This window comes from Pseudophryne corroboree, chromosome 6, assembly GCF_028390025.1.
Source record: "Pseudophryne corroboree isolate aPseCor3 chromosome 6, aPseCor3.hap2, whole genome shotgun sequence".
Lineage (NCBI taxonomy): Eukaryota > Metazoa > Chordata > Amphibia > Anura > Myobatrachidae > Pseudophryne > Pseudophryne corroboree.
Window position 1 is genome coordinate 554,024,387 of NC_086449.1, and position 16,098 is coordinate 554,040,484.

Here is a 16,098-nt window from a genome sequence, read left to right on the forward strand (position 1 = left end):
CCAACCTCAGTCCTCAAGGCACACCAACAGTGCAGGTTTTAGTGATATCCAGGCTGCAGCACAGATGGTTAAATCAAAATAACTGAGGTACTAATTTGGTCACCTGTGCTTAAGCATGGATATCACTATAATCTGGACTGTAGTGTGCCTTGAGGACCGAGTTTGGGAATGCCTGGTCTACTGTGTATGTAGCAAGCAAATACTGGTAGCTATTTTTTACAAAGTGTTAAGAGTTGAGCTAGGACATGCCCCCACTAAAATATGTCCATAGTTATAATTTCCCACCTCTCCCACAATGCAGCATGGTTGCACAATGTAAAGATGGCTGTTTTCCTGATGCTAAACTGCAGGTTTCTATAGTGTCTCTTTACATACATTTGTACTAGCTGTAGCTCCTGGCATTTCCTAGGACAGTTCGCAACCTATCATCATCAGAGTTATGAAGAACAAAACACAATAGTAGTGAAGTCCTCCTTTTTACTGTGACGTTTTCAACAAAGTCAAAAGGGCTGTGCCTAACGGGTGTACGTCATCACTGCACACTCACGTGATAATGGCTGTGCGCCTGTCAGTGCTGCGTTCTCATTATGTGCTCTGCGCGGATGGGCCCAAGCCACACATGTGCATTGGAGTTGGTATTTCAGTACAAACAAAAGTGAATGTGAACAGCGGAGCCTGGATGGCAGAATAGTGTTTGCTTGCAGCTACAAGTTATCTGCCAGACGGCAATGCTAAGGAGCTCAAAGTACCAGGACTGTTTTTACACTTTTTCTAAAACATATCCCAACATCTCCTAAAAATGTCCTTGTGGTGTGGAGCCGCTTTCAAATTATTTGCATTGTGAAGTGTGGCATGTTATGAATAGCGGTCTCAGGGGGTAATTCAGACCTGATCGCTGGGCTGCAAACTTTGCTGTCCTGTGTTCAGATAGTCGCCGCCTCCAGGAAGAGTGTAAATTTGCTGTGCAAGTGTGCGATCCTATGTGTACGCCGAGCTGCTAAAATTCACTTTGTGCAGTCTGTGCGCAGCCCAGGACTTACTCCTACAGTGCCATCACATCAGGCTGATCGGGGCCGGAGCTGACGTTAGACACCCTCCCACAAAACGCTTGGAAATGCCTGCTTTTTTCTGGACACTTCCAATAAATGGTCAGTTACTAGCCACAAACGTATTCCTCCTGTCAATCACCGTGCGAATGCCCGTGCAATTAATATTTTCGCACCATCCTGTTGCTGACCGGCGATACACTTTGTTGTTGTCCAACGCATGTGCCCATTGCAGTGCATACGCAGTTAGTACCTCATCGCCTGCTGTGCGAAAATGCACAGCAGCGATCAGGTCTGAATTACCCCCTCAGACAGTAGATGTTAATTTATGGCTGCAGACTATTTATACTTAACAGCAATCAGTAGACATGACATTTTTATTGTAGCAGACTCCTACCCATTCTGACTGAAGATGCCGACATACTATAAATTACTAACATTGTGGATTGTACTACGTGCAGCTACTCATTCCGAAGTTCTGTGGTAAGCAATCTCAGACGTACTGCTGTGCAGCACTATGCCTGAAACCTGTGTGTGCGTTTTGTATATATTCTTTACTTGACCTTATTATCGCTCTGATACAAACTAACTGCTCTACAGATCTCCCCTATTATGTGATGTGCGTGGCAGGTTGTGAACTGAAAATGTGGAGTTGGCACGCTAGTAACTAAAAAACGGGAATGTGAGTGGAAACTATCGGAAAACGCATGGCCCTATGTTCTAAACTGCCTCTACACTATTCTTATGCCAATTGTCATGTACATTAAAGGTTTGGCTGTGATTGAGCAGCAAACATATGCTTCATTTTTATATACAGGTTGAGTCTCCCTTATCCAAAATGCTTGGGACCAGAGGTATTTTGGATATGGGATTTTTCCGTATTTTGGAATAATTGCATACCATAATGAGATATCATGGTGATGGGACCTAAGTCTAAGCACAGAATACATTTATGTTACATATACACCTTATACACACAGCCTGAAGGTCATTTTAGCCAATATTTTTTATAACTTTGTGCATTAAACAAAGTGTGTCTACAGTCACACAATTCATTTATGTTTCATATGCACCTTATACACACAGCCTGAAGGACATTTAATACAATATTTTTAATAACTTTGTGTATTAAACAAAGTTTGTGTACATTGAGCCATCAAAAAACAAAGGTTTCACTATCTCACTCTCACTCAAAAAAGTCCGTATTTCGGAATATTCCGTATTTCGGAATATTTGGATATGGGATACTCAACCTGCTACCGGGGATAGTGATAATCTGTAAGGATTATGGGGCCAATTTATCACAATCCACATCTGAGGATGCATATGTGAAGTGATAACATCATCCCAATCCGCAATGCGATTATTGAATACATCGCATGGATGTATCAATAATCGCATGCAAGGACAGAGCTTGTGAGAAAGTATGTTTTAGTAATTATGACCTATTACACAGAGCCAAAAATGCTTGTGTGACCTTTCACAGGCAGAAACGTATTTGGAGTCCTCTTTCCTTTTAATAAAGGAATAATGGTCAGCAGAGCTGTCCTGACAGTTCCTGGCAACAGTCCATCTTTTACAGAAGTAAAGCCTCTCCTCCTCACTTGTGCTTGAGATCAGGCCTACAGTACACTGACCCTTTTACCAGAAAGGTGAGAGCATAGTAAATATCTGCTGTATCAAACCACCACAATCCACTGTATCAAAACAGTCAATTGTGTGTCCAAACTCTAATCTAGTAATCCACATTCTATTCCCAGTATTTGTGGTTATTTTAAAAGAGGAAAAAACAGAGAGAGTAACTGTATTAAAGAAGATATTAGATTTATTTTTCCGACCTTGGAATAAATACATACAGTATACACAAAGCAGACTTCTACAGCACTCATCACAACACATTAACCCCTTGTGTGCTTCCATACAGTGATTTGCTGGAAACCAGGTCTAAAGTAACTACAGGATCATAACCAAATTATTATTATTTTCCTTATTACGTTATAATCATAACACAAGAGTACCATTGCTACAAAATGTTGCATATGGCTTTTCTTTTTTCAAGTAATGAGTCACTGTAAAAAAAACACAGGCCCAGATTTATCAAGCCTTGGAGAGTGATAAATTGCACGGTGATAAAGTACCAACCAATCAGCTCCTAACATGTTTCAAACAGAGCCTGTAACATGGCAGTTAGGAGCTGGTTGGTTGGCACTTTATCACCGTGCAATTTATCACTCTCCAAGGCTTGATAAATCTGGCCCATAGTGTTTAATGTAGTTCTACTAGAATGGAGGCACATAAAGGCTTTGTTGCCACATACAGAATCCCATTGCTGACATCTCCAGATGTGGTAAGCTGCTCTTCATAATTGCAATGACAAAACACTCTTTAGATGTGTCATGAGAGACTCGTTGCTATATAAAAGGAAAATAACTTTCAATGACAAACACTGTATTGTTGGATTTCCATTAGTGTTACGCTAGATAGTAAACATTAGTTATGAAGTATTCAAATGTGTTTGACGATTGTTATGGGTAGGAAAAGAGAGAGTACACAGTCCTACCTGACATTTTTTTATCAACAAAATGTTGGAGGCCAAGAATGAATCCAAATTCTACTTTATCACATTATTAGTAAATGAGGCCAGTTATATAAAACAAGGAAGGCTTACCTGCTGTCACCAGCATTGGCAACATAGAGCTTCCCAAGCAAGTATACAACCACAAGTGCTGTGCAGCCTCCAGATATAGTGTAGGTGCTTCTTTCTCGCTCAGTTTGCAGATCCTAAAGTAAGAAGGTAAAACATTAAGACAGTACAACAATTATATTAGGTACGAATTTAGATTTGTAGACACAATAGTAACACAGACCACAGACATGTAAAATATACAGCTTCTGAGCAGAACATCTGATCTGCAATGGAAACAGACATAGGGGCCTGATGCTGAGCTGAACACAAACTGGCCGTAGATTAGCTTGCATGGCGTGCATGGGTAAGTGCGTATCTTCACCTGTATGCAGTGTTCTATGTATCTTTGTGGTCCGCCAGCACCAACCCATAGGTTTAATTTGCTACTGGTCATTGTCAGGATGCAAATACACCAGCCTACACTGAACGCCTGGAAACTGGTGCAGGTACGATTCTGTCAAACTGAACATGACCCTCCGTTCTGTACACATGCCTTGACTGAACATTGCAATGTGATAACGCCCCGTTACATCTCTGCAGTCACAGTGGAGATGTGCATAAAATGTGTATGAATCTGCATCACACTACTTGTGTACGCTTGTTTCTGGAGAATGCACAGGAAGAAAAGGCGCCACGTACTCTCCGCAAAGCACAAGAAAATGTACAATGATAACTTCGTAACTCAGGATCTTCTGTTATGTATGACAAGTAGTTGGGGCACCATATTGTAGATCCCACGAAGGCTGCTGTATACAAACAGAATAACCTAGCAGAGCTTCATACACTGCATTATATAACTAATACACAGGCTGGTATCCAATTAGCTGTGTCAATTTACCGCAGTTAATGGATTCACCGGGGGCTATCCAATTAGCCCTGATACCCAGCATTTATCAGGGATAATGCTTTGGGCATATGTAATTGGATACGCTTACGGGTGAATAAGTGTTTTTATTGGCAGTGGTTATCCAGTGAAGATGTTACTCTTCTATAAAACATCTACATATATACACAAAGTTTTGGGTGATCCTGCACTGCCTGATATAATTGTTGTTAACAGGTTTGTGTACCAACTATTATTATATATTTTGTGTGGTAAATCCATAAACATTTGAGTGTTGGTGGTGCTCCGCTGGGGAAATTCACAATGACATAAAAAAAGGAAGGTTTTCACATAAAGGACAGAAAAAAAGAGAAATATTTACCTCTTTTTGAGGGCACTCTTTGTTGTGATTATAATTAAAACTTAACTTTTAATAGTTATACATTTAAAAAGTGGAGTTTTGAATCCAAAGTCCCTGAGTAAGCAATTGTTTAACTCTTTTCTGAGGAGTGTGTTAAACACAAATGAAAATGGAATTGTCCTTCATACCAGGATGAGGATATAATTAGCTATATAGTTAGGTAGCCAATCGGGTGAAGTATAAGTTACTTTGATATAGAGGTTTATCTATCAGAGATAAGTATCACCAATAACATTTGTTGAGCACATTTTCAGAGAGAGAAGAAAAGAGAGAACATATAGTATACACCATTTCTATATGTAAAGGCAGCTGAAACACATACACTGTAAAAAGAGGGAGTCCGAAGACAAAAGTGGGCACTGATTGAAAAGGTTTTTTCTTAAAAAGTAAGATAGTATTAATACTTAAATTCTATATATTTTTTTTATTAAAAAGAAACGTATCACCCTTCTGGCTGCCCACAATGGTGGACCTGGGTATCCACCGTACTAAACAGAAACAAAGAAGGGATATTGTGGGCGCTCGGAGGGGATCGTAATACAACGGCTGCTGGTTTTGTAAATATTAAATTTTGTTTATTGGTAAGAAAATTCTAACAAATAGACATTATGGCTAGAGTGCCATTAGCAATTCATATACACAATTAAATGAGAATAAAAATAAAAATCAAATTAAAACAATGATTAAAAATAATGACTGTGTCCTGGGCCTCAGAACTTGTAAATGTTTAGGTACCAACTCTAGTTAATGTTAGAACATTAACTAGAGTTGGTACCTAAACATTTACAAGTTCTGAGGCCCAGGACACAGTCATTATTTTTAATCATTGTTTTAATTTGATTTTTATTTTTATTCTCATTTAATTGTGTATATGAATTGCTAATGGCACTCTAGCCATAATGTCTATTTGTTAGAATTTTCTTACCAATAAACAAAATTTTATATTTACAAAACCAGCAGCCGTTGTATTACGATCCCCTCCGAGCGTCCACAATATCCCTTCTTTGAAACACATACAGCTTTACTCTATACTCAAGGCAAAATTTGTGTTTATTATTATCCACTTACTGTGCCATACTTGAGCACTTAACAATTAAAGTGGGGTGATATAGGAAATAAGAACCTTATGTGAACTAAAGCATCTTCTTCTAACAGAAGTTCATTGTGCAAAAACACAAAAGTAATATGCTTAGTGTATGTGTTTCAGCTGCCTTTACATATAGAAATGGTGTATACTATATGTTCTCTCTTTTCTTCTCTCTCTGAAAATGTGCTCAACAAATGTTATTGGTGATACTTATCTCTGATATATAAACCTCTATATCATAGTAACTTATACTTCACCCGATTGGCTACCTAACTATATAGCTAATTATATCCTCATCCTGGTATGAAGGACAATTCCATTTAATTCGTTTTTACACACTCCTCAGAAAAGAGTTAAACAATTGCTTACTCTGGGACTTTGGATTCAAACCTCCACTTTTTAACTATATACCTATTAAAAGTTAAGTTTTAATTATAATCACAACAAAGAGTATCCCCACAAAGAGGTAAATCTCTCTGTTTTTTCTGTCCTTTATGGGAAAACCTTCATTTTTTGATGTCATCTATACACCACTATGCATACAAAACAAAACTTGCAAAATGAACATCACAAAATTGACTGACTCTCACTAAAATAATTATTCTCCAAAGAGAGAGCAATGCTGGGTACATTTCTCCATCACATATTGACTGTGGCACACAACAAAAGGCACAACACAAGCCCAGGATAACATGCAGGTTTCGCTTCCCTAATCCCTGGAATGATTGCCAGCCTGCTCCTATTCACTGTATGCCTTCCTCTGCAGATGGGACTAGAATGGAACGAACATTACGTTCTTATTATTATTATGAAAACCACATAATGTACCTTAAGTGCACTGTGGTTACAATACATTGCTCTTCCAACCATGATGGAGTGAGACACAATGAACCATTACGATATCTCCTGACATATATTAAAAAATATTATCAACAAAAGCAAATGCTTCTATTTTAAGCTCTGTACTACAAATATTCACCATCAGTCCATAACTCTTATTGCCTGATCTTTTATTACTTGTATAATCTTTAGGCCTCTTGCTGGCAGATAAATCTCAATCAGGATGGTGTTGCAGCCTGAAAAAAGGCTTCTAGCACTGCACAAAGCACAGGGTCTGACTCATAATTGTACACAAACCCAGTGGTCTGCACACATATACATGGTTTGGTGGTCTGCGCAGGCGCAAGACCCGTTCCACACATGTGCAGAACCGGTCTTGCTATGTCGCTTACAGCCCTGTCAACCACAGCATGATTGACATGATGCAGCGGTTTTTTTTTGGGAGGGGGGTGGGTCCGGATTCTAGCCAGCCTGTGCAACCTTTAGTTTACGCAAGCTGGCCGGTTCCTGCAACCATTGTAACTGAATGCGTCCTCGTGTAGGTGGGACCAAATAAAATGTAGGCATGGCCAACACAAAAGTAGGCATTGTAGCACGCTACTACCCATAGTCACATTGAGTAGGCAAAGCCAATGGCACAGGCAATGATATGACAGTAGGCGGAGTCACAATAAGTGTTTGAGACCCATATACAAATCAGGCATTTGAAAAATCTATATATACTGTACACCGCAGGGAGCATCATGTCTAGTGTGTGTGTGTGTGTGTGTGTGTGTGTGTGTGTGTGTGTGTGTGTATATATATATATATATATATATATATAGGATAAGTTATTGATGAAAACACTGATATGGTGAGTTTTCAATCTCTCAAAACACCAAACTGGGTAAGTGAACTAGAACCCAAGTAGTTCCTTCTCTGTCTCTATAATTATACTGAACTTGATAACCTGGAGTTATGATTGGTGAATATTTGAGGGAGTCTTGGGAATTTTTCCCTCTCGGGCTTCACACGACCATTTATTCAAATTTAACAGTGTCATTTTTCTCGGATATGTATTTACCTAATAACATATGAATTATTGAAGTATCCCTCCTTATCTTTCTCTCAGTGCTCAGTCTGCCTCTCACTGCTTTACTTCTAAACTCTCCGCCCGTCTCTCTCACAGCCGATATCCGGATGGTAAGTCGATAGTAATTAGATTGACAGTCAATAGGTCGACCACTATTGGTCGACAAGGACAAGGCTAACATGGGAAAAGGTCTACATGACTTTTTTTACAATTTTTATTTATTTTATACTTTTTCATACTTTACCATACACGAGGACTACGATTGGGAATCGTAACATAGCGGGTTTTTGTGAGCCATGCAAGGAGACGAGATGGACTAATTGGGGTTCTGGTAATGTTACGCAAAAAAAAACACCAAAAAGGGAAAAAAAAATCTCATGTTGACCTTTTCATGTGTCGACCTGTTCCGTGTTAACTTTTTCAGTGTCGACACTTTTCCCATGCCGGCCAATAGTGGTCGACCTATTGACTGTTGACCTTATCCAGGTAGACCCAGTGATCCATAAACCTCACAGCCACCCTTCTCTCTCTCTATCAGTGCCATCTCTCTTTATCTCTCTATGCCTGTGTTGGGCATAGTTGGTCAATATAGAGAAATGGATATAGCAACCAGTCCTCTTCAGACACATGGCTAATGAATGAAGGCTTCAGCCTCTGTAACCTATCACAGGACAAGCTCGTCTTCCCAGAAGGATCGGCTGCAACTCACTGTGCACACAGCCTATCACATCCTTTGGACAGCCTCAGTAAGCTATTGGCTAACAGGGAAAAATGGCCCAGTACAGTCAAAAGCCAATTGTCCAAGCTGGAATATGTGTACCCTTATAAAATATTACTGTATAAACAAGCAGCATAGACAATATAAGGCATGTAAAGCAATTCTTTTGTCTTTGACATGCATTATTTAAAAAAGTGACATGCTCCTTAGCTGGCAAAATGCATATTAATTCACACAGAAACACAATATAAAACCATCACATACACACAGCAGTATATAGACACAGACAGGTATAACAATAATTACACACAGATACACAACAATAGATACCATTACAAACACACAGTAAAACATACTACTCGAGTTGATAGACCTCCCCTTCAGGGAGATGCACATGGTAGTGGAGACCTAATGACACAACTTAATACTTTGCCACTGCAGCACAATGGTAAAAATGGTCTCATTTAACATTGTAAAACCATCGCTTTCCAGCACGGACTACGTTTAGCTAGATTGACAAAAAGTCTCTGGGATATTTCAGGGAAGGCAGCAAGCATCAGGAAAAATTTCTCATGCCTACATTAATACTAGGACAGACATACATATAGGTTATGTCAGGGGCAGGATAACCACTTAATCAGGGCCGGTGCAAGGTTTCTTGGCACCCTAGGCAAATTGTCTGCCTACTGCCCCCCAACGTCATCAGTTACTCACTTTCCCAGTCACTAAGGTGAAAGTTCATAGGTGGCATCTTATACATTTCCCAGCCGTCTGACTGCATTATCTCTCAAAGATATAATTAATTATTTCATAGCTACACTCAGTGGCACCACCTTCCCTGATCCTGGCTCCCTACCCAGCTGCCTATCTCTTTCTATTTCATTCATCTCACATACATACATACATACATACATACATACACTGCCTCCCACATACATACATACATACATACACTGCCTCTCTCATACATACATACATACATTTCCATACACTGCCTCTCTCATATATACATTTATACTCTCTCATTCCTTCACAACTCTCTACTTTTTCTCTGTCTTTCTCATTCTCGCTCTCTTTTACATATATATTATCTCCCTTTATTTCTGCCACACACACATCTCTCTTTCTATTTTATTCTGTCTCTTATACATATATACATACATATTCACTGCCTCTCTCATACATACACTGCCTCTCTCATACATACATACATACATACATACACTGCCTCTCTCATACATACATAAATATTCACTGACTCTCTCATACATACACTGCCTCTCTCATACATACATATTCACTGACTCTCTCATACATACACTGCCTCTCTCATACATACATATTCACTGACTCTCTCATACATACACTGCCTCTCTCATACATACATACATACACTGCCTCTCTCATACATACATATTCACTGCCTCTCTCATACATACATACATACATACATACACTGACTCTCTCATACATACACTGCCTCTCTCATACATACACTGCCTCTCTCATACATACATACATACATACATATTCACTGACTCTCTCATACATACACTGCCTCTCTCATACATACATACATACATACATACATACACAGCCTCTCTCATACATACACTGCCTCTCTCATACATACATACATACATACATACAGGGCCGTTTCTACAGGCGTGCGAGCCGTGCATTTGCACGGGGCGCCCACTGCGGCTCATGCTGCCAGCAGCTGCATTCAGTATTTTGATTCCCCCCTCCTCTCCGTTTTACTCCGCTCGCTGGGCGGAGCTATGCATTGTGACGCGATTGCGTCCCGACGTCATGACGCCGTGACGTCATGACGCGAAACGCCGGCGGTTTAGGTAGACGCCGCGGAGGAGCGGGTGGGCGCCATTGTAAGTCCGTCAGGCGCCAGGGGCAAGCTGAGCTGAGGACGGTAATTTGGCTGGCAGTGGCTGTGTGCTGATGGTGGAGCGGCTGCGGAGGATTAGCTGTAGGCCGCATTTCAAAGGTAGCGTAGCACTGACAGACTCACTGACCACGCTTATTCTGCAGCCAGCAGTCTCTCACTGTGAGAGACTGTTGGCTGCAGAATAAGCGCGGTCAGTGAGTCAGTCTCACCCAGTCACAGTCAGACTGCTGGGTTTGTGTCTTTGTGTGGGGGGGGGTGGGAGAGAGAGAGGAAATAAAAAAAAATTATGTGATTCCATGTTGCTCTGGGGGGCGCCTCACAGTCACACTGCTGGCTTGCTGGGTTTTTTCTTAGGATGGATTTGTGTCTTTTTCCAGGGAGGATGGGGGGAGGGGGGTGGGGTGTAGGTAAATGAAGGCTATAGATAGGAGCCTGCAATGTATTTCTCCACCCTTTTTTTTGGGTGGAGGTGGAGGGGGGGGGGGATAAATTGCAGGCTCCTACTTATAGCCTCCATTTACCTACCTCCCCCCCCCCCCACACACACACCTACCCCTGGAAAGACACAAATTCTCCCTGAAAAAAAAAACACAGCAAGCCAGCAGTCTGATTGTGAGGCGCAGTGCCGTTTCTAGCGGCGGGCGAGCCGTGCAACCGCACGGGGCGCCCGCCGCGGCACTTTGTGACCACTGCTCTCCTCCCTCTCTCTCCCCCCGAGCGCTCCTGCTCGGGGGGCGGGGCTTCGCGGAATGACGCGTTTGCGTCGTGACGTCACGACGCAAACGCGTCATTTCGCGAAGCCCCGCCACCCGAGCAGGAGCGCTCGGGGGGAGAGAGAGGGAGGAGAGGAGGACTGGAGATAACCATCGACAGAGGAGACGGCCGGCGCGCGGGACCCGAAGAGCGGCAAGTTGTAAGTATTCATTCTCTCTCTCTCTCTCTCTCTCTCTCTCTCTCCCTCCCCCCACTTGACACCTGCCGCACTGTGTAAAATGGGGATACCTGCCGCACTGTGTAAAAATAAGAATTTACTTACCGATAATTCTATTTCTCATAGTCCGTAGTGGATGCTGGGGACTCCGTAAGGACCATGGGGAATAGCGGCTCCGCAGGAGACTGGGCACATCTAAAGAAAGCTTTAGGACTATCTGGTGTGCACTGGCTCCTCCCCCTATGACCCTCCTCCAAGCCTCAGTTAGGATACTGTGCCCGGACGAGCGTACACAATAAGGAAGGATTTTGAATCCCGGGTAAGACTCATACCAGCCACACCAATCACACCGTATAACCTGTGATCTGAACCCAGTTAACAGCATGATAACAGAGGAGCCTCTGAAAGATGGCTCACAACAATAATAACCCGATTTTTGTAACAATAACTATGTACAAGTATTGCAGACAATCCGCACTTGGGATGGGCGCCCAGCATCCACTACGGACTATGAGAAATAGAATTATCGGTAAGTAAATTCTTATTTTCTCTAACGTCCTAAGTGGATGCTGGGGACTCCGTAAGGACCATGGGGATTATACCAAAGCTCCCAAACGGGCGGGAGAGTGCGGATGACTCTGCAGCACCAAATGAGAGAACTCCAGGTCCTCCTCAGCCAGGATATCAATTTTGTATAATTTTACAAACGTATTTGCTCCTGACCAAGTAGCTGCTCGGCAAAGTTGTAAAGCCGAGATCCCTCGGGCAGCCGCCCAAGATGAGCCCACCTTCCTTGTGGAGTGGGCATTTACAGATTTTTGGCTGTGGCAGGCCTGCCACAGAATGTGCAAGCTGAATTGTACTACAAATCCAACGAGCAATAGTCTGCTTAGAAGCAGGAGCACCCAGCTTGTTGGGTGCATACAGGATAAACAGCGAGTCAGATTTCCTGACTCCAGCCCTCCTGGAAACATATATTTTCAGGGCCCTGACAACGTCTAGCAACTTGGAGTCCTCCAAGTCCCTAGTAGCCGCAGGCACTACAAATAGGCTGGTTCAGGTGAAACGCTGAAACCACCTTAGGGAGAAACTGAGGACGAGTCCTCAATTCCGCCCTGTCCGAATGGAACATCAGATAAGGGCTTTTTCAGGATAAAGCCACCAATTCTGACACGCGCCTGGCCCAGGCCAGGGCCAACAGCATGACCACTTTCCATGTGAGATATTTAACTCCACAGATTTAAGTGGTTCAAACCAATGTGACTTTTGGAACCCAAACTACATTGAGATCCCAAAGTGCCACTGGAGGCACAAAAGGAGGCTGTATATGCAGTACCCCTTTTACAAATGTCTGAACTTCAGGGACTGAAGCTAGTTCTTTTTGGAAGAAAATTGACAGGGCCGAAATTTGAACCTTAATGGACCCCAATTTCAGGCCCATAGACACTCCTGTTTGCAGGAAATGTAGGAATCGACCCAGTTGAATTTCCACCGTCGGGCCTTACTGGCCTCGCACCACGCAACATATTTTCGCCAATTGCGGTGATAATGTTTTTGCGGTTACCTCCTTCCTGGCTTTGATCAGGATAGGGATGACTTCATCCGGAATGCCTTTTTTCCTTCAGGATCCGGCGTTCAACCGCCATGCCGTCAAACGCAGCCGCGGTAAGTCTTGGAACAGACAGGGTCCTTGCTGGAGCAGGTCCCTTCTTAGAGGTAGAGGCCACGGATCCTCCGTGAGCATCTCTTGAAGTTCCGGTTACCAAATCCTTCTTGACCAATCCGGAGCCACGAATATAGTGCTTACTCCTCTCCATCTTATCAATCTCAGTACCTTGGGTATGAGAGGCAGAGGAGGGAACACATACCCTGACTGGTACACCCACGGTGTTACCAGAGCGTCTACAGCTATTGCCTGAGGGTCCCTGGACCTGGCGCAATACCTGTCGAGTTTTTCCCAACGGTTTATAATCATGTGGAAGACTTCTGGGTGAAGTCCCCACTCTCCCGGGTGGAGGTCGTGCTGAGGAAGTCTGCTTCCCAGTTGTCCACTCCCGGAATGAATACTGCTGACAGTGCTATCACATGATTTTCCGCCCAGCGAAGAATCCTTGCAGCTTCTGCCATTGCCATCCTGCTTCTTGTGCCACCCTGTCTGTTAACGTGGGTGACTGCCGTGATGTTGTCCGACTGGATCAACACCGGCTGACCTTGAAGCAGAGGTCTTGCTAAGCTTAGAGCATTGTAAATGTCCCTTAGCTTCAGGATATTTATGTGAAGTGATGTCTCCAGGCTTGACCATAAGTCCTGGATATTCCTTCCCTGTGTGACTGCTCCCCAGCCTCGCAGGCTGGCATCCGTGGTTACCAGGACCCAGTCCTGAATGCCGAATCTGCGGCCCTCTAGAAGATGAGCACTCTGCAACCACCACAGGAGGGACACCCTTGTCCTTGGTGACAGGGTTATCCGCTGATGCATCTGAAGATGCGACCCGGACCATTTGTCCAGCAGGTCCCACTGGAAAGTTCTTGCGTGGAATCTGCCGAATGGGATTGCTTCGTAGGAAGACACCATTTTTTCCAGAACCCTTGTGCATTGATGCACTGAGACTTGGCTCGGTTTTAGGAGGTTCCTGACTAGCTCGGATAACTCCCTGGCTTTCTTCTCCGGGAGAAACACCTTTTTCTGGACTGTGTCCAGGATCATCCCTAGGAACAGAAGACAAGTCGTCGGAACCAGCTGCCATTTTGGAATATTGAGAATCCAACCGTGCTGCAGCAACACTACCTGAGATAGTGCTACACCGACCTCCAACTGTTCCGTGGATCTTACCCTTATCAGGGAATCGTCCAAGTAAGGGATAACTAAAATTCCCTTCCTTTGAAGGAATATCATCATTTCGGCCATTACCTTGGTAAAGACCCGGGGTGCCGTGGACCATCCATACGGCAGCGTCTGAACTGATAGTGACAGTTCTGTACCATAAACCTGAGGTACCCTTGGTGAGAAGGGTAAATTTTGACATGAAGGTAAGCATCCTTGATGTCCCGAGACATCATGTAGTCCCCTTCTTCCAGGTTCGCAATCACTGCTCTGAGTGACTCAATCTTGAATTTGAACCTCTGTATGTAAGTGTTCAAAGATTTTAGATTTAGAATCGGTCTCACCGAGCCGTCCGGCTTCGGTACCACAACAGTGTGGAATAATACCCCGTTCCCTGTTGCAGGAGGGGTATCTTGATTATCACCTGCTGGGAATACAGCTTGTGAATGGCTTCCAAAACTGTCTCCCTGTCAGAAGGAGACATCGGTAAAGCCAACTTTAGGAAACGGCGAGGGGGAGACGTCTCGAATTCTAATTTGTACCCCTGAGATATCACCTGAAGGATCCAGGGGTCTACTTGCGAGTGAGCCCACTGCACGCTGAAATTCATTGAGACGGGCCCCCCACCGTGCCTGATTCTGCTTGTAAAGCCCCAGCGTATACTGAGGGCTTGGCAGAGGCGGGAGAGGGTTTCTGTTCCTGGGAACTGGCTGATTTCTGCAGCCTTTTTCCTCTCCCTCTGTCACGGGGCAGAAATGAGGAACCTTTTGCCCGCTTATCCACGAAAAGACTGCGCCTGATAATACGGCGTCTTCTCATGTTGAGAGGCGACCTGGGGTACAAACGTGGATTTCCCAGCTGTTGCCGTGGCCACCAGGTCTGAAAGACCGACCCCAAATAACTCCTCCCTTAATAAGGCAATACTTCCAAATGCCGTTTGGAATACGCATCACCTGACCACTGACGTGTCCATACCCTCTACTGGTAGAAATGGACAACGCACTTAGACTTGATGCCAGTCTGCAAATATTCCGCTGTGCATCACTCATATATAGAAATGCATCTTTCAAATGCTCTATAGGCAAAAATATACTGTCCCTATCTAGGGTATCAATATTTTCAGTCAGGGAATCCGACCACGCCAACCCAGCACTGCACATCCAGGCTGAGGCGATTGCTGGTCGCAGTATAACACCAGTATGTGTGTAAATACATTTTAGGATACCCTCCTGCTTTCTATCAGCAGGATCCTTAAGGGCGGCCATCTCAGGAGAGGATAGAGCCCTTACAAGCGTGTGAGCGCTTTATCCACTCTAGCGGGTGTTTCCCAACGCACCCTAACCTCTGGCGGGAAAGGATATAATGCCAATAACATTTTAGAAATTATCAGTTGTTATCGGGGGAAACCCACGCATCATCACACACCTCATTTAATTTCTCAGATTCAGGAAAACTACAGGTAGTTTTTCCTCACCGAACATAATACCCCTTTTTGGTGGTACTCGTATTATCAGAAATGTGTAAAACATTTTTCATTGCCTCAATCATGTAACGTGTGGCCCTACTGGAAGTCACATTTGTCTCTTCACCGTCGACACTGGAGTCAGTATCCGTGTCGGCGTCTATATCTGCCATCTGAGGTAACGGGCGCTTTAGAGCCCCTGACGGCCTATGAGACGTCTGGACAGGCACAAGCTGAGTAGCCGGCTGTCTCATGTCAACCACTGTCTTTTATACAGAGCTGACAC

The 16,098-nt window shown here is 43.5% G+C and overlaps 1 protein-coding gene across 4 annotated transcripts in view; it reads right to left on the minus strand.

The window, feature by feature from the left end:
* Positions 1 to 16,098, minus strand: part of PPM1H (protein phosphatase, Mg2+/Mn2+ dependent 1H) — a 334,697-nt gene that overhangs the window by 122,420 nt on the left and 196,179 nt on the right. For all 4 annotated transcript variants that reach the window (XM_063927727.1, XM_063927728.1, XM_063927730.1 and 1 more), the window contains one exon: positions 3,715 to 3,827. In XM_063927727.1, the coding sequence (XP_063783797.1) occupies positions 3,715 to 3,827 (113 nt within the window). The remainder of the gene's footprint in view (positions 1 to 3,714; positions 3,828 to 16,098) is intronic.